The sequence below is a fragment of the Pseudopipra pipra genome, chromosome 5 (genome assembly GCF_036250125.1).
Source record: "Pseudopipra pipra isolate bDixPip1 chromosome 5, bDixPip1.hap1, whole genome shotgun sequence".
Lineage (NCBI taxonomy): Eukaryota > Metazoa > Chordata > Aves > Passeriformes > Pipridae > Pseudopipra > Pseudopipra pipra.
The window spans coordinates 73,418,026-73,437,184 of NC_087553.1; the positions used below are offsets into that span (position 1 = coordinate 73,418,026).

The 19,159-nt window shown below is 48.1% G+C and overlaps 1 protein-coding gene across 2 annotated transcripts in view; it reads right to left on the reverse strand.

Moving 5' to 3' along the window:
- The window catches only part of PLXNA4 (plexin A4), a 445,892-nt gene that overhangs the window by 404,395 nt on the left and 22,338 nt on the right, over positions 1-19,159 (reverse strand). For both annotated transcript variants that reach the window (XM_064656587.1, XM_064656588.1), the window contains exon 2: positions 12,990-14,252. In XM_064656587.1, the coding sequence (XP_064512657.1) occupies positions 12,990-14,168 (1,179 nt within the window). In that variant the 5' untranslated portion in view covers positions 14,169-14,252. The remainder of the gene's footprint in view (positions 1-12,989; positions 14,253-19,159) is intronic.

A 19,159-nucleotide genomic window follows, 5' to 3' on the forward strand; every position in this document is an offset into this window, starting at 1 on the left:
TGCACCCACCATGCTAAGAGGTTTTCATTCGAACACAATTCAGGAATGCAAGAACAGAGGGGAAAGTTACTCAAATTGACTAGAACTGGTGCAGTCCTTTGGTTTTTAGGTCTGTAGTTTAAGCATCAGTTCAAGGACTGGTGTCAAGTTTCCAGAGTGCTGCAGAATCTTAATGTAGTACAGACTTTTTATGCCTGTATTTATGTCCCTGCTATGCTGTGAGCGTAAGACTTCCCAACAGTCTATACCAGGCACCTCCACGTCGTAAAATTTGCAATTTCCTGAAGAGCAGGCTGCCTTTTTACAGAGACCAACAGGTTTCTTTAGTCTTCAGACCTCTAGCTTAGCAGAGCTGGGTGATTATTAGTAATTGTGTATAAAAGTAATTGTGCTATAAATTTAACATCCTCTAAGTCACAGTTTGCTGAATGATTACAGTGCCAAAAGATGTGTACAAGGCAAATCCATTAGTGAACCCCTACAAATTTTCTAGACCCCAGTATTACGATCTTTAAGCAATTCTGGCAATAAGTTTGCTTTTTGCATTTCTTGCTTCAGACCTCAGAGATGCAGACCCCAGAATTTAGCATCTGCTGATTCAGTCACAGCCACAGAGCTGCAACTGCCAAGAGTTTTCATCCCATGGATTGTTCTCCAACTCTGGTTCCTACTTTTCCCAGAAATGTTGCCTGGGACTGGTCAGCAGCAGCATTTCTGCTCTGGAAGCAGCACTGGCTTATTATGGAGCTCTGAGCAACACGGTCCAGTGGAAGGTGTCCCTGCCCATGGAAGGGAGGTTGGAACTATATGATTTTTAAGGTCTACTCCAACCCAAGCCATTCTAGGTTTCAGTGATCAGAGGGAAATAGTTCATGCCCCCATGATGGAAAGCCCATGACTGACTATCCAGAGAAGCACATCGTGGATATCAAGTGTGAAACACCTTCCTCAGCAGAACCACCTACTCCCTTCCTGGTCACCTGAAGAGAACACAATCCTACCACCACAAATGAAGAGGTAATTAAGGATCCAGCCTGAAAGACCAGCAGGTTAATGAATCTCTGTTTCTGATTGATACCAGCTACATCAGATTCCTCAGGTCCGGTGTCAACTTCACCTCCAAGTTTCTCCAGGAGAAACACTCTCACCAAGTCAAGATAAACAGGGCATGGTGCAGAACTGACTTGGATTCCTATCAATATCTTTCAATGGGATATTTGCGCTCCCTGTGTTTGGATATTGTAATTTAAGTGATATTTTAAGTGCCTTAATTAGACCCCAAGGGTCTGATGTAGGAAGGGAAGAGGGACAGTCCCTTCAGCAGCAATGCAAAGTCAGATTGAGACAGCACAAACACTCTCATTCATGAAGTTCTTCCCATCCCACATCTCAAACACCATCACTGTGTCAGCCAAATCTCCCTTTTGTGTATTATATTTCTACCCCTTCAAAACCTTTCCAGCATCACCATAATTCCACATCTCAGCATCAGCATCCCAACCCCTGCAGGCAGAGTGAAAATCAGATCCCAGAGGTCACTGGAATTCATCCTGTCACAGGTGGCAATTGTACCCACAAACAAGGAGGATGGACGTGGCCTGAAGAGCAGCAACTGTGACTGCAAAAGGTGTAAAAGGAAGCTGAGGTCTCCTGCAGTCCCATAGATATCCCCTTGCTGGCTCAGAGGATCATATGTATGAGGCACTGAGGGATAAACAGAGGAATATAATCTCAGTGGCTTTCAGATCGGTGCTTTAAAAAAATTCACTTAGAATTTTTCACACACACACACCCCCCCCCCAAAAAAAAAGAGAGAGACAGATTATTGAGTGTAGAGACTCTGCCTTTGAAACTGCCATGGACTAGTGGGTAAATAAGCATTTAGGGATTTTTCAAAAGGGAAGTATTGATCAAATAAGCTGCTAGAGCTCTTCTGCGAGAACTTATTCCAGCGGCAAAGCTGTGCTACACACCTGAAGCACAGTAGCACTGACTTTTCCTGGTGCTACTGTAGCTGAGACGGGGGAGAAAGAGTCACAGATAGGGGAAACCTTAGGTGAAAAGGGGTTTTTGTGTAAGCAGAGAGACATCTCTGAGAGAAGGTGCTGCATTTAATCCTAAAGTATGTCAAATTTCCTGATCAACCAAAGGCTGTCTACATATCAAGCTTCTAGAAACTTCAACTGCAGTGGTGGCAGAGGTGTAAGGAGAGATTGGAGCTCGGTCCTCTATGAGCTGTGCCCTGCAATCCTGAACATCCTTGCCATAACATGGGTTTCCCTCAGGCACGTCCATCCAATAGAGACCTCTAAAAGAGAGACATACCCTTCCCCAAGGTACAAACTCTCCTGTCCATCAGCAGATACACTGCAGAGTTCCTCAGGTCCCCACAACAATATCATCACTGCCTGTTGCATGCAATGCTGAAGGGTGCAAGATCCTTCTCCTGCTGACCTGTCCTCCCTTTCACAGTGTGCCTGACCCACTACCTCTATTTATTTGCAGCAAAGAGCTTAAACGACAATTCTGGGGCATTTCTGGCACTCCTCGTTCCTGTTTCAGTGACACACACCAGCACCTTGCTGGACAGAGTCCAGCTGCCTCCCCTACGCCGGCACCACCAGCGATTCTCCACTGAATCACAATTGCTTATAATTATTATTTTGTTACACAGACAAAATTATCATTGGGGCTGCAAAGTGCCACGTGCACCAACAGAGCCGTATAAATGAAACAACATCGCTGCTTTGCATGCAAGCAACACCTTCACCCGGAGAGCCCAGAGCCCCTTAAAAACACTAATTAAGCCTCACCGTGGTCCTGCAAAGGTAAGTTAAGTGCTGTAATGAATGGGATGTATGTGCTCGTGAGAGCTTGGCTTGCTCAACAAATAACGGAGATCCAGGGCTGTGCATCCCTATCAGGCAGAAGCAAGACGTGTCTGGGCTTACCATCCCACAGAAAATGAATTTAAAGAAGCCCCGTTATCAGTTTAAACAACAAACCAAAGCACTCGAGGTCTGAAGAGAAAAATCTCCCCGATTGCTGCTGCTATCTGGGCAGATCTCGGTACTTGAGGAATTCAGAGCACTTTGTATCAGGCGAGTGTAAATTCACTCAAGCCATTAAGCTCGAACTCCTCCCGCATCTGAAAGTGGGATGGTGCAAGTGGGAGGCTGCAGCCAGCCCTTGGAAGCAGGGACAGCATCACAATTACAGCCCTGTGTTTCTTGGCTCGGGATCCCAACCAACAGCCCCAGCCCATCCATGAGTGCTGGGTCATTCCCTCATTAGGAGGAGTAAATTTTTATTATTCCCTTCTGCAAACTCCCTCGCTCTGCCTCTCCCCCCTCTCTCCCCGTGTCTAAATACGTGCCTGGCTAATATTGCTTGTTTACAGGATAAATCAGCTGAACAAATCCTATTATATTTTGGAACACTGACAATGACGGGGTAATGACATTGAAACAGGGAAAATACGATGTTGTTCCTACTGATCTAATGTCACCCACATGTTCTATCAGCTATAGCAGCTCCAATACTGCATGGAGGAAACAGAGGTCCCTCTGTCTTTGTCTTTTAGTTGCATATCTGTCTAGGTGTCTTGCTTTTCTTAGTTTCAAATACTTCTTTAAATATCTTAAATATGGAATCATAGAATGGTTTGGGTTGGAAGGGACCTTAAAGCCTATCTCGTTCCACACTCCTGCCATGAGCAGGGACAATTTTCACTAGACCAGGTTGCTCCAAGCCCTGTCCAACCTGGCCTTGAACACTTCCAGGGATGAGGCAGCCACATATTATGAGAATCTGCACCATAAATATTGGGGCTGCAATGATTACTGGACCCTAAATTGAAGGAACAGGGGGCTGGTGACACAAAGGAGATGTTAAGTCCTAGGTACTGTGTAGTTTTCTGCAGGAGAAAGGTGCAACAAAGATCAGCATTTCAGCAAGACATGTTCATCCCATTACAGGCATTTATCAGTGCAACAAAGCAGAGCTGAAGAGAAGAATGATATGGAGGTAGATGTGTCCAGGACACCCAGGTCCCCACCTCTATCCTGAATTTGAACGTATCTATCCAGCCAGGTCCATGCTGGCTCTGCAAACACCACATTTCATCCCAAAGCTGTTGTTATATTACCCAAAGATTGGGACAGTGTTAATAAAATGCCTCTAAAACAAACTTAGAGCAAAAACTACATCCCAAAGTCATGCAGATGCCAGGCTGGGAGTGTCTGGGGCAGAAATATGGTCAGATGTGATTCAGACATCTCTCTGAAGCCTTTCCCATCTCCGTTCTTCAGGACACTGCTTCCAACATCTGTATTATCCTACCTGGTACAACGGGGACCTATCCATGGAATTTGGGTAAGTAGAGAAACATGAATAGTTCAGAGAGAAAGAAAGTCTTCCATGTTTCCTGGAATATAAATAAATAGCCATGCCCATCACATCATTCCCAAAGGCTAAATGTCCTTGCTGGTTCCCCAAGCACTAAGACAGACCCTGCCCTGTGTTTCACCCCGATAGCTACACTTGCATCAGGCAAGGGAAAAAGGGTCTGCAGAGGATTTATCCCAGAAAGCAGTGCTGAATCCAGCACCCCCTTGGCCCCCTCCTCAACAGAACGGGCATTGTCCAAACTCCCACACTCGGCTGTCCCCGCTCCGGAGGTGCTTTAAATAGCATCATGCTCACCAAGGGAGCTGGAGTCACTTTGCTTCTGGCTCTTCCAGGACATCTGGGGTTTGCTTTTTGCCTTTTTATTTTTTTTTTGGGTTTTTTTGGGTTGTTTTTTTTTTTTAAAAAAACCCTCTTGCACAAGCGTTCCCCTTGACCAGCAAGGCAACCTCCTGGAGAGGCAACACGAGGTCAGGTTTGCGGAGTCACTGATCTCCCGGCGTGGAAGGAGAATGAGAGGAGAACATATGGAGCCCTCCAAAAATGCAAAGCTGAGCCACAGGCGACCGCAGGGCTCGACCACAGAAGAAAACAGCCCAAGCTGCTGGCAGGGGAAGCAGCAAAGACCAGTTCCCAGAAACAAAATCTAATTGTCCACGTGGCAAAAGCACAGTGGTGGAGAAGTTGGCCCCAACTGGCAGTGGTGGAGAAGTTGGCACCCTGTTCACCTTCAGGTTGAGGGACCACCAGGACCTGGGGGTGATGCTGAGGGATGCTGAGCTGCTCAGACAGAGCCAACGTGGTGCAGGGATGGGAATGGTGGTGGGGGAGGGAGCTGAGCCTGGAATATCTCAGACACAACAGCGACTCCGTGGCCCTGGGTCCTGCTCTGCCCTCAATGAGCATTCTGTGTGAGCAGGGTCACCCAGACATGAGGAGAACAGCTCTGTGAGAGGGTTTGGCACCCGGCCACTTAAAGGCACAGGGTTGCCTCCTGCTTTATGCTTAGGAACTAAATAATTAGTTTTGAGAAGGAGTTTTTTCCCAGTGCGTGTGTATTTTTGTTCCCAGTGAATGTGTACTTCCCTCCCCCTCCCAGGACAATGAGGATCTTGGAAGGAGAGGTTTCAAGATGGGGGTGGGGGATGATAAGAGGGTAATTAATTACTGCCAGCATTATTTCTGCATCCACTGATCTGGAAGTCTCTTTTCAAGGACAGGTGTTTAATACTGAGGAACCTACTTAATACCTCAAATACAATCATCCTCTCCTGCAATTAGGCCCTGCTTTACAGCCTTTAAGTGCAAGCTGCAGTTGATGTAGGGGATTAAGAGTTTTTGTTTTTCTCTCCTCCAGAGCCTCCAAATCCACTTTTTTCCTGCCTGGAGCGCTGAGCACTTTACAGAGGCAGGGAAATGTCCTTATCCCTGCTGGCTGAAGGCAGTGAGGAGGCACATGAGAGGAGGAGTAACCACCAATGGAAAAGAGAAGATGATCCATGTGCTGCCTGAGGAGCCCCTGCAAAGGAGCTCTCACCAGGTTGGGATATACATCCCCACCTGAATAAATGGTGGGCTTTTGAGGATGTCTGGAGGACTGGGGTGTTGCCAGCAGCCATATCCAGCTGAACTAAGAGCTCATGGAGGTGCTGGAGAAGCCCTGTGGTGCTCATGCAGCACTGCTGAGATGTTCCTGTAACTCCATTAAATCCCAGCCATAGTGTCTCCAGCAGGAACACCAGGCACGCTGCTCAATGGCTTAGTGCTAATTAATTAATGAGCCTGCTGCTCACCTCAGAGGGGAGGAGGTGGGGAGAGTTTCCTAATTCTGGTTCAGAGGGGCCAGGACCTTGCTCGGAGCATCGGAGCTGTGGAGTCAGCTGCTCTCCATCTGAGGAGCAGGGCCCCAGACATCCCTGGCCACTTCCACCCCTGACAACAATCATGAGAAACCCCAGCTGTGTCACTGGGGAGAGCTCCCTGAGCTGCTCATGTGGCAGGATAACATGACATTTCTCCCTGCTGGAATGTGTTTCATCCTGGAGCACGTCCAGTTTTGCAGGGGAGATGATGGTCAGGCCTGTTGGACATGGAGAAATGAGGAGAGGGAAGGTGCATGGGGGAGATCTACAAATCACGGGGCTCTACCTCTTGTCCCTCTTGCCTCCTCAGCTCAGCCTCCACCCTCTCCAGCCTCCAGTGTCCCTGTCACCTCTTATCAAAGTTTCTGAGCGAGTCCGTCGGACAACACGCTCTGCACACACACACACACACACACACACACACTTCCATCCAACACAAACTGATGTGACCAACTATACAAACACAGATCTGGCAGCCACAGGCCTGTTTGCTCCGTCTGCAAGTCTCCAGTGGGCATTCCCAGAGAGGCATTACCGTATTTCCCAGGGTGCTGCCTTTCCAAACACTGCACTCTGTCATTTTTTTTCGGGGGTTTCCTGCTCTTTATTTGCATTTTCAGACAAAGAAGAAGAAAACACTGTTAGAACCTGACCAAGAACTGACCTTGACTGACCATGAACCCTTTGGATCGGGAACAGGAGTCTGTATAATTTGGGGTAAAGACATGTATGTAAAACATGTACCTAAAACTCTTGTCCATCCAGCTGAGATGAACAAAAAGACCTATTGTGCAAGCACGAGTGGCATTGACACTTAGGATGACTTAGGATAGCCCAACTGGCAAGCAGGGACACTACAAGGTATAACAAAACCAATAGCTCATTCCTGTGATGGAGTTATTCCCATGGGAAAGTGTCAGGATCACTTACAGATCGACCTTGCCAAGAGGAACAGGCAGGGGCTGTGTGTGCAAGAATCAAAGCACCAGGATCACATGGATCTCCTTCCACACATGGATCTCCTTCCTAAGAACTAAGCAAAAGCTAACATTCCCTTTTGCCCTCATCTTTCCCTTTTGTGGGAAAATGATGGGGGAAATGACAGGGATGACAATTCCTGATTTTATTGTACTTTTTATTGTAAAGTGATTTTTTCCCCCTTGTAACGCTGCTTCCTTCCAGCAGCTCCAGCCCACATCCTTCTTTCAGGATGACCCTGTTTTCCTGTTCACCATGCTAGAGGGGTATGCAACAGCAAGGATGATATTCCCTTTTCCTGGGAACAGCACTAAGATCCAGGAGTCCCTGGGCTATGTTTTACTGTGCCTTACCCAACCCTCCTGTAAAGCAAGCATAATGCTGCTCCCCATCTTGGTGTCTCAGAGGTTCAGTGTGTCCTGTTAACACCAGTGATGGCAAATCCAAGCCCTGGGAGGAAGAGGAAAATCATGAAATAGGCTGTTTATAGAAAAATCTTGGCCATATCACCAACTGTGGCCTTGCCAGGAGCCAAATTGACCGTCCCATCCCACACACAAAGTTCTTCTATTACCTGAGCTGGAAAAGGCCATTCCTAACCTGGTAACATGGAGCAGAACAGAGCCCCTGGATCAGCCCCAGTGTTTATCCTGGCTGAGGTGCTCGTGCTGCCCAAGGAAAATGCCTGTGCACCCAACTGGCATCCAAATGTGCCCAAAAACCATTCATGGAAGGATTACTCAGAAATCTGCTCTCCACAACTTCCTCCTGCATTCAGCTAAATCCCATCCCAACAGCAGTGCTTGCTTGATGGGCATCTAGGATGGGCAGGGCGAGGCAGGGAAAGCAGGAGGGAGCAGGAGAGCAGAGCCCACTTGAGGAAGAGATGTATGGAGAAGATGCAGGACTCTCAGGGATCATCTTCAAAAGAGGTTTTGCGGAATTACACACTCAGGCACCAGAAGCATGGGAAGCCTTTACAGCCAAGTCACTTGCCAAACAGTGACATGGGTCCCAGACATCTTCTTCTGTTAGCAAAGCATTGGGAAAATATTGCCCAGCTCTTTACACAAGGCCTTTTGTTGGCCGGTCGGCTCTGAAAACATTTCATTTCTCCTCCAAGTGACAGCGCTGCCATGAAAAACAGGAAGAGATTGAATACAGTAATTTAAACAGTCAAACTCCATTTCCTGCCAAAAGGAAAAGAAAATACCGGCAAGAAGGCAGGAGATAGTTGGGGACAGACACTTTGATTATCAGGCAGATATTTGTGCTGCGTATCCGGCGAAAGCTGCAGCGATGGAGGTGACACCTTTTCATCTCAGGGACTGGAGTCTGTTAGGCTGCAGAGCAGCAGGTGATGCTGCAAGACACATCAGGCTGATGAGGAGACCAGGATCTCCCAGGAGAGCAGCCCTGGGATGCAACCAGCTCCCAAGCTGACAGCAAGGAGCACGTGGCAATAGCACATTGTGTTTGGGGTTTCACTGTGAGACAAAGGTCCAGCAAGGATTCCCTCTTCTCTCCATCTCCCTTGACACCTTTGTGCTTCTTTGGGGTCAGTCTCCAGTACCCTCCTCTTCTCCATCCATGTTTGTATGTCCCACACAGCCATTCACCTGATTGCTCCCCGGGGTAGAGGGGAAGCCTCCCCTGCCTCCACTGCTGAGCATCTCAGTAATGGAATTCTCACTGGGCTTCAAAATGCACCTATTAGTCCTATTTCATAGTAATGATAATCAACAAATCCCCCAATGATCAATTTCTATACAAAAAGGACACATTTATATCTCCATCCTCCTCTGATATTGTGGTTTTTTATTATGTATTTTTAGGAAATCCAGTACATTCCAACTGTATCATGGAACCATGAAATCATAGAATCACAGAATGGTTTAGGTTGGAAGGGACCTTAAAGATCATCTCATTCCAACCCCCCCACCATGGGCAGGGGCACCTTCCAACAGAGCAGGTTGCTCAATTACAAAGTCCATGAAGCTTTCTCAAACCAACGTGAAGTTTGTTTCCTGCTTTGAGAAGCCCATTTTTTCCCCTTGAGAACAGCCCTTCCCTCTTCCAACACCCTGCATGTCCCCACTGCTCCACACATTTTCGTGCACCAACCACACTGCAGTGGTTACTTTTCCATGACTGTATAACAAGAGCCTCATGTGTCAAAGGCTTTGAAGGTGCCCTCTGACTGTATAAGCAGGAATGGCTTCAGTATCCAGAGAGGAGATTTGGATTTGACATGAGGGAAAGCTTCCTCACAGCACAGGGAGAGAGAGAGGAACCTCTGTCGCCAGAGGTTAAGAACAGGTGAGACAAACATCTGTCAGGAATGTTTTAAGTAGGGCAGAAGGGCAAATCAGATGACCTCATAAGAATCCTTTTTTTCCCAGCCTCATTTTTCTCTGATTATATGAATTTTTAAGCGTTTGGGGTCAAGTGTACTCTTTAAATATTAGCTATTATCCTGCATTTGCAGAGAGATATTACCTGAAACCATTTATCACCTGAGTGAACATCACCAATTTGCAAATCAACTGCCCAGACATAAAAATCTATCATTTTTTCCCGATCTGTGCTGAAGATTACAGGGAGGACAGCTGTAACACAGGGATAGGAGAGGAATGAACATCGAGGATTCTCCGTTCATCTCTGGATATTTACTTTTCCCATTCTGCAAATGCTTCTATCACACTACCGACATCTGCAACACGCACAGGAACTTGGCACAGGGGAATCACAGGCTCATTACACAGTTGTGTCTCAGTCTTTGCCCTCATATTGTGTTTGCAAACCAGGCCAGGGCAAGTTTCCAGGACATCCAGCCTTGCAGGGCATCTGGGGACCCAAAGCCTCCCGCTGCATGTTGACCATGAGATACAGTTTGTCCAGCTCAGCTTACCAAGGTCCTGCTCCACCTCAAATCTCCCAGATCAGCTGCAACCAAACTGCCTGACCAGAGAAGCTACAGACTCTACTACCAGCAGGGCCAAGAGCACTGTTCTCCCACATCCCTGTAATTATCTGTGTGCATATTGCAGGTTAGGAGAGCTGTGCTGGGAATGGTCTCCAAGAGATTTCTCTTGCTCTGAAGTGGCCCTGAGCAAGCATTACATCAAGGCAGGAGCAGAAGAATCATAACATGTGGATCCCCTTTGAGTCAGTTATTGCTCTATCAGAAATATTAGAAAAATTGGAAGAAGGTTTGTTACTAAAAACCAGACCTGACCAGGCACCAAGAGGTGAGGATAATGCAGTGATCCAGCTCCATAACTCTGCAGTTAATACCACAAAGAATCACGAAATAATAGAATGGTTTGAGTTGGAAGGGACCTTAAAGCTCATCTCATACCACCCCTTGCCATGGGCAGGGACACTTTCCCCTATCCCAAGTTGCTCCAAGCCTTGTCCAACCTTGAACTTCCAGGGATGGAGCAGCCATTGCCTCTCTGGGCAACCTGTGCCAGGGCCTCACTAGCCTCTCTGTAAAGAATTTCTTCCTAAAATCTAATCCAAATCTCTCCTCTCTTAATTTAAAATGCTCAGTGTTGGGCACATCAGCTGTACCTGTTCACATGCAGGATTTCAGCTGCTGAAGGTAGGGCAGCAAAGCTGAAGTTCAGCTCCAGCCTGGATCTCAGGAAGGTTAAGCCTCTATTTGCACCAGCAGGGAAACATTTGACATCCACACAAAACCAGGGAAAAGTCTCACTGATGGCTTTGTAATTGGTTTTAGAGCTGCTCCGAACACATTTGCTGAGAGGCGGAGCAGCAGCACTGGGGGCTGGCTGGCAAGAGGACATCAGCGAAGGAAACAGGGCCCTCACAGACACATATCCAGGCTCCAAAAAACTTCACCAACCATCAAATATTTTCCAAGCTTAGTTGCTGGACTCTGCAACCCCTTGCAGCAGCCAAGTCACTAATACCTCTTCCCTCGGGCAGCACAGCTGATCTCAGGCAGGGCTTGCCAGCAGCTCTAAGTAGGCTCATTTAAGGAGAGGACAGCCTACTTAGTTACACTCTTCAGACTCCCTTCTTTTAATTCAAGGATCTCCAGGTTCTTTTCCAGCTTAGCATTAGCATCTCTGATTCACAGGGAAGAAATACTCTCCCAAATATGCTCTAACATTTTTTCCCCACTGTGTCACCCAGCTCTTGGCTACTTGTCCTCTCTCCCACTTCTGCAGTCTGGTCCCTCCAAGTTCAGTCTGAGACATCAGTCTTCTTGGTTTGGGACTCACCCCAAGGGACATAAGAATGCTGTTGGCCTTTTTGCTCCTGTCTAAAGCCACAGAAGCCAGGACTGAGAGGTTTCAAACCTCCTAATTTGAGAGGTCCAATACTGCAAACGTTAGTATGGAGCACAAGCAGAGCAGATATGCAAATGCATGGAGAGGCTTAGCAGCCCAGGAAAGAAACTCCAGTGGGAAGCTCCCAGCTTAAATCTAAAGGCAGCTCTTTGAATGTGCAGAGGCCTTGCAGCTAAACAAAAAAATCAAAGCCAGATTTGGGCACAGCCTTTCTCCCTGTGCAACACTCCATTGGGAGCTTTATGGGTCCAGGCAGGAGATCCCAACTAAAATGAAGGACTTGTCTCTCCACGGATTCAGTGTGGGAGAATGAAATGCAAGGTCAAGCAAGGACTCTGAGGACACTGGTGTAAAGGGGAATTAAGGCAGAGTAAGGCAGGATCAGTCTCCCTGCAATGAAATTCCCACCTGCATTCCTCTTGGTCCCTCCTCGTCCTGCCAAGGAGCAGCATCCCCTGGCAAAGGGCAACCCCACATCCTGAGCCCTGCCTGCCTTGAGATTACGGGGCAGGAAAGCGCTCTGGTGTTCCTCATATTCCCTTTTCTCAGACTTGAACTTGCCTCTCACTTGAAAGAGCTAATTAAGACTGGGAATCAAAGCCCAGATAGGCAGCTCTTCCAGCCCGGCTCAGAGCCGGCCCTAACGCCCATGCCCGTGCCTGTTGTCAAAGCCAGCCCCGGGCTGGAGGGGCTGAGGCACATTCCTACCAGGACACTCGAGTGAACCGACAGAATAAACCAAGACAATTTCCTCAGACCGTTTGTAGGTCAGCTCGACCAGCCTCTTCCCCAATCCTGCCCTTAAATCTTGCAGTATTTAATCCTTGATCTGCAGCCAGGCCTTAATTTTTCGGAGCAGAGGCGACGCGGAGCTGGCTGGAGACCAGAAGGAGAGGGGCTTTGATGGTTAATGACCAGTGCTCCTCAGCCCTAGGAGAAATGAAGCCCTGGCTTCACAAAGCTCCCTGAATAAATCCTGCTTCAACTCCAGCCCAGGGAAATAAAACTACACCAGTGCACACAGAAGACGGCAGAAGCCGTTGACACCCTCTAGGTCCTGTTTTGGTTTAGGTTTGAGCCAAAACTGTGCTTTGGGTCAAAATTATTTCACCCCTATGATTTGCACAGTGAAGTAATTACAACAGGCAAATTCCTCCTGAAGATTTCCAGGCCCCTTGGTTTAGCTCATCAGCAAACACAGCACATTTGTTGATACCTTCATTAGCTTGTCCATGGGCAAACTGAGGTATGAACCAGTTAAATTAGGTGGTGTGGTGAGCTGGAGGCAGAGCCAGGACTGGGACAAGGCAGTCCCAGTTCCTTGGTCCCTGTTTTAATGGCTGAGAAACTTGGTTATCTGAAGACAAGACCTGTAAGCACACAAGGAGGTAAAGTTTGGGTGCTCAGGGGCTTCACTTACCGCACTGCTACAGGGAATGTCCTTGACTTTGAGCCAGGCCAGATCTAACGTCCCCTCTCCCCTGTAGCAGGACTGCAGTCTGTCCTTGATGCGGTCGTTGATCTTTTTCAGGACAAAGATGCAAAGAGCAGACTCATCCAAGGACTTCATCTTCCTTTTCTGCCCCTTGGAGAAGACTGTGAAGAGGATATCATCCTCAGGGCCAACCTCCAAAGACCTGGCTAAGATGGCTCCAGCCTTAGACAAGTAGGCTGCCTGGAGCAATCTGTATTCCACCCCGTTCTTCTCACAGCCAATGGGCACCTCCACATAGGAGTTAAAGGCTGTGTCCTCCTTACAAAGCCGGACCAGCTTGGAGGTATAAACCTGCTCCTTCGTGGTGGAGCCAGGTGGAGAGATCATCTCAGGCTGCAGAGTCAGGAAGTAGACAAAGTTGCCACTGCTGAAGCCATAAATGTAGTAGATATCGAAGTCAGGGATGATGGTAAAGGTGTCTGAGGGGATCTTGATCATAGAGGCCACAAACTCATCATGAAAGACATATGCAAACATCCCATCCGCCTCGGAGTTCTTGGTGAGCTTCCTGCTGGAAATAGTGGGGAAATACTCCGGTTTCCCGTCCACGGCGGTGGCAATGAACAGCTTGTCATCCATGTTGCTGTAAGAAACAATGACTCCAAAAACAGAGCCACTCTCATTCACCCCAGAGAGATAATGCTCCTTCTTGTGGAAGGGCTCCCCGAGCTTGAAGAGGTCATCCAGCCTCAGCAGCTTGCAGATGCCCTGGTACAGACTCCCACAGGCTATCAACCGATTCTCCTTGTAGTCTATGAGGAGCATTTTGTTTATGTTGTTGGTGGGTGTCAAGGGTTCGTTGCAGGTTTGGACTATCCTGGGCGGATAACACTTGGGATTGTCATCATCAGGACCAGTCTCGTGGGTCACCAGGACCTTCAGGTCACTGGAGAGTTTGTAGATCCTGTTGACGGCCCCCAAGTAAATGTGCCCAGTTCTTTCGTCCACCACCAAGTGGTTGAAGTTTCCCTCTGCTTGTTCTCCAGTGAAAGTGATGAAGGGCCTCTTTGGATGGGGTGGCTGCTGTCTGGCAAGAGGTGACACTGTGGTGGACAGCAGGAGGTGAGAAACCAGGCAAGTCCATTTCCACATGGCCGGTGACATGATTAGAGAGGTTTGTATTCCCAAGGGAACAGGATTAAAAGCAGTAAAATTCTTCAAAACACCAATTCCCTGGCAGATTTTGTCCTACAAGCAAAGCAAAAAGAAAACAAAAGTACATTACTATGGAGTATTCCTTCCTCCTCCCCCCTTCACGACCATGCCATCATCAGAGCTTATTTAATTGCTAATCCTCCCTTTCTGAGCTCTCTACTTAAAACCAACACAAAGGGAGCCCTCCTGAAAGAAAAGATGCTGGTAGAAAGAGCAGAAATCACACAGCAGAGTCATAAATCAGCACCCTTTTCCTCTCCATCACTCACACACGTGCCCCACGGTGCAGCACAAATATTCCCTGGAAGCCAGAGAGGTGCAGAAGGCTCATGCTGGGAACATCAACCAGAGTTGCTGTTTGCACTGCCAATGTCAACCCAACTGTGTATTTGCTGTCTGAGACACCAGAGCTGGAGAAGGATTATTATCCTGCTCTTCTGGATGAAGGACTGAAGCCTAGAGAAGGTCAGGGACCTGCCTGCAGGGACAGGTCCAGATGGATGCTGAGCATTTCTGCAGCCCTTGGAGTTTGGCAGGAAGAAGCCAGCCCTGGTCTGACATTAACATCCTTCCAGGGAGACCTTGGCCCGGAATGGTCCTGTTTGAACAGGATCTCTGGGGCTTCCAGATCAAAGCTGCCTCGTGCTGGTCCAGCCTGGAGTACAGACACAGGAGCTGTGCTGTGCCAGCTGTCACAGCCACATCTACGAAGGGCAGGTGGCCAAGCACAGAGCAGGCTGAGCTCTGGGTCTCCTCCCTCCCCTGGGTTCTCACCATGAGACGACTCTCCACTCACTTCACAGCCAAGAAAACATCATCCTGAAGAGAGATACAACTCCCCTGGGAATCTCAGGTGACTGAGGAGAAAGGGGTTGCCTACCTATTAGCAGTAATAAAGTCTAAATGGCCATGACGTGGGAAAACTAATGACCCAAGGACCAGCCTGGTGATTTTCCAAAGAGCAGCATGATTGATTCCTTGCACCACTCAGTCTCTTAAAATTTCCCAGGTTTTAACCAGGGTGTGAGAGCAGTATGGGGTTCAAACAGCCTCTGTAATTTGTTGAGCACATCACCACACCCCATGGAAACACATCTTCCTGCTTAACACATCCATCTGCTCCCTTTCCCTTCACTTTTGTAGTTGCTTCTGCACCAAGACCAGCTTTGGTTTTTAATGGCCCCACAGAACACGTGGGAGATGGAGTCCTACCACCCCAGCTCTCACAAGCCAAGCTCCTCAGCGAGTGCTGACCACTGGTGGCCAGGCTGAGGACACAAATTTCTCCTCCCTCCATCCCACTTTAACATCCACAGAACTTCACAAAGCTGTTCTTGATCTTAAAAAGAGCACAAGGCAAACCCCAGCCCTGCTCCTACAGGCCGGCGTCCCATCACCTCTGTCACAGAATAACTTTGCTGAAACCAGGAGTGATGACAGCCAGGCTGGCACAAGCAGGAGGTAAGGAAAAAAATCACTGTTTGCAGATCCCAGCAGGGAGGAAGATGTGACACAGGTCTGGATTTGCAGCTTTTTCAAATCTATGCAGCTCTGCTAACTCCAGCAGGACTGAAAAATTTCCTTCAAGAAATAACAGAGAGAATAAATCCCCCATTCTTTTGACCTGTAGGCTGATTAGATCTGATAGTGGAAAGGGTAAGTCTGGGCTCGTAGAGCAGCCACCACTTTTATGCCACCCCGAATATTTCAAAATTCTCACAGCAGCCAGAATTTCAAAGCTGTCGTATGATCACCTTCACCTCCCACTGCCCTCCCAGCCACAGCAGCCGCAGGCATTGGATGGATGATGGACAAAGGTCATCCCACATTTACTTTAGGCATGTTTACCCTGTTCTGCTCTGCCTTTCTGGTCAAGCAAATATTTAATAAAATCAAGCTTATACTGCAGAGTTTGCAAGACTGCCTTGCAGGCTCTGCAGGGACAGGCAGGCTGGTCACGTAGGCTTTTAATAACCTTTAATATGATAGATGGAGCAGGGGTGGAACGAGCTCCCCCCCACACAACCACTCCTCTTTCAAAAGAGCCCCTCCTTGGGAGAGCAGCAGAAGAGGGAAGCTGTCCCTGTTTGAGTGCTGTGTTCAGAAACATCACGTGGCGACCCTGAACACCAGCCCCTGTCACTTATGAGTTATGATCCATGTTTCTAACACACTGGCATGATCAGGAACTAGACAGATATAGGAAGAAATTATTCTTTTCAAGTACTAAAAGGATAATTTTTTTTACCCCAACATTTTGCTGTATTTTGCTATATTTTGCTCTTCTTTTCAAGTACTAAAACCATAATTTTTTTACCCCAACATTTTGCTATATTTTGCCATATTTTGCTCTGCAGAGTCAGCACAGCTGCAGGGCAGGGCAATGGAAACTGTCACAACCCAGAGACTGAAGAGGTAAGGAACAGCCCCTCTCTCCAAGAGGAGCCCTCTGCCCAAAGGTCATCACAGCACCAGGACAACAGCACCTGCAACAACAGGAGGAAATCTGCCCATTAAAACAAAGAACCAACACAAAATCAGAAGAGACACACTCCAGACATGAAGTCTGCAAGGCCCAAGTAGGCGAGAATCGTTTTGAGGTGAGACTATCACTCCTAGAGGAAGGGAGTGGCAAGGAAAACCTTCTTGGTCCCTCCCAACCCAAACCATTCTGCGATTCCTCCAGGGAAAGAGAGCAAATTCGGCCTGGAAACCAGAGACATCCCAGTGAGAAACTCCAGGAAGGCTGGATGAGGAGTCCCTTTAGTAGCAGACAAGGGCACTTCAAAAATACCGCAACTCATGGAGGAAGATGCTCACCTGGAGAGAAAAGGGTATCAACAGTGTGAGAGCACCAATAGCCACCAAGCACACACAGGAGCCTTTTGGGACAAAGCAGGGAGAGCAGAACCCTTGGGGCTTTCCATTTTCCATCAGCCATCTGAGTGGCTCCAGGAGCAGGATTTTCCCTCTGTACATTCCTCTCTCATCTGCTCATGCTGTTTGCCCTGCACCCTCTGTCCTGGAGTACCAGTCAGCCCATGAGCCTCTGAGGGCTGTAATTTATAATTCGGCTCAATTAATAAATAACAGCAGAGGTCAGGGGCAAGGAGGCCTGGATGTTTAACTTGCAGAATAGAGCAGGTTTTGTACTACCCCTGAGAGGATGCACTAAGGAGAATTACCCATGTCTGGATAGCAGGAATCACAGCAGCTGGGAAGACAAGTAGTCCAGTGGCACAGACATACCCAGCCTCTTAGGCTGCTCAAATTACAAGAGAGTAATTCTATTCTAAAAACAAAGCATATAAACCAAAGGCCCCAGCCAGCAGGCAGTGGGGTCCGGGCTTAGGTTCTGAGCTGGGTATTTCCAAAATAACCCCAGACTGCCTTCCCACAATGACCAGGCTCACTGGCCTTTTCCCCCAGCGATGCCATGACCCACCATGTAGGGTTCCTGTGTGAGATCAGATCACCCCTCTGCTGTCTGCTACAACAGCCTCTTCACCAGCACATTCAAGGTCCCTGGGAAGGTCACAGAGCAAATCCAGCTCTTTCGACAGTGTTCCATCCATGGTCAGAGGAAGATCTCAGAGGCAGCTCCCACAGAGGGTCTCACACCTTCTGTGGAACTGGAGGCTCAACTTCATGTCTTGGAAATGACACATTCCCCATAGGATGCCTTGAATTCCCAGAGTTTGGATTAAGAACTGTTTTCCTCCTGAAGGACAGAAAGTTATGACGCTGCCCCACAGTGTGGTTACATTTTTAGTGCTATTGGCCATTCCTAGCAAAGGGTAGAGACCACTGAGTTAGAGGATTCTGCTCAGGGCTCTCCAGGACAAAATCCCAAGACTCCAAAACATGCAACTCCGTGGTAAATAGGTGAAGCACCTGGACAAGGAAAGTTTGGATGTGAAAAAGCCCAAGAGGATTAAACTTTCCTAACTTCTTTTAACTCTGGTTATTAGATGGGAAAGTTAGGGAATGATAAATACATCCTCAAAATGCAGCAGGTTTCAAAGGGACAAAGTCAAGAAGGAAGAGCTATGGATAAGGAGGTAAGAATAAATCAGGAATGAAGAGGACACAAAGGACTGATCTGAAAGCTGAGAGGAAGGGAAGGACTTGGGAGAAGTGTACATGGAAAGAGGGAAATGGGACATTCAGGTTTTGACTGACAATCTCACAAAAGCCATGGTCATGTCCCTGTACTAGAGGCTGGAACAAATCCACCCCACTCCAATGACAGGTCCTGAAAGGAACGTGTCACTGAGTGAACATGGGAGACAACAGCATCTCCCCATTTCACTCACACACACACAACCCTCCTGCCACCAAAGGTGGCAGACAGAGTCATGTCACCAGGTGCCCTGCCATGGTCACGTGTTGGCAGCAGGGACACTGCAATGTCAGTGGTACAAGGAGTCACATGGAAGAGCCTGGACACAAAGAGCCATGAAAGAAATCCCACCCCGGGTTCACCTCCAGCCAGGGACTCTAGAGCAGAAACACATATCAAAACCTAGAACACAAAAAACAAGTGCTGAAAAACAGTACTGGGAGGGGAAGGAAAACCCACCATGTCATTCTGTACAGTGGGTCTGGCACAACCCCAGAGTCCCACGGCTGGTGGGATGGACTCAGGGAGTTCTCCACCAGGCAGCACCTGGCTGGAGGAAGCCAAGAGCAGCCAGGACTCAGGGACAATTCCAGTGGCACAGGCTGGGCGGTTAATGAGGCCCAGCACTAATCAGGCAGCACGCTCCTCTGTTTACTTTTGCTGCACTCAGGCACAGCCATTCATTTCCCGGGATGCTGACGAGGCAGACGCCCAGAGCTGGAGCCAGCACAGAGCAATTCAGCACCAAGTGCAGCTACACAATCCTTTTAATCTCATCTAAAGACTTTTTTTCATGGCTTCCTTTAATAAACCCTGA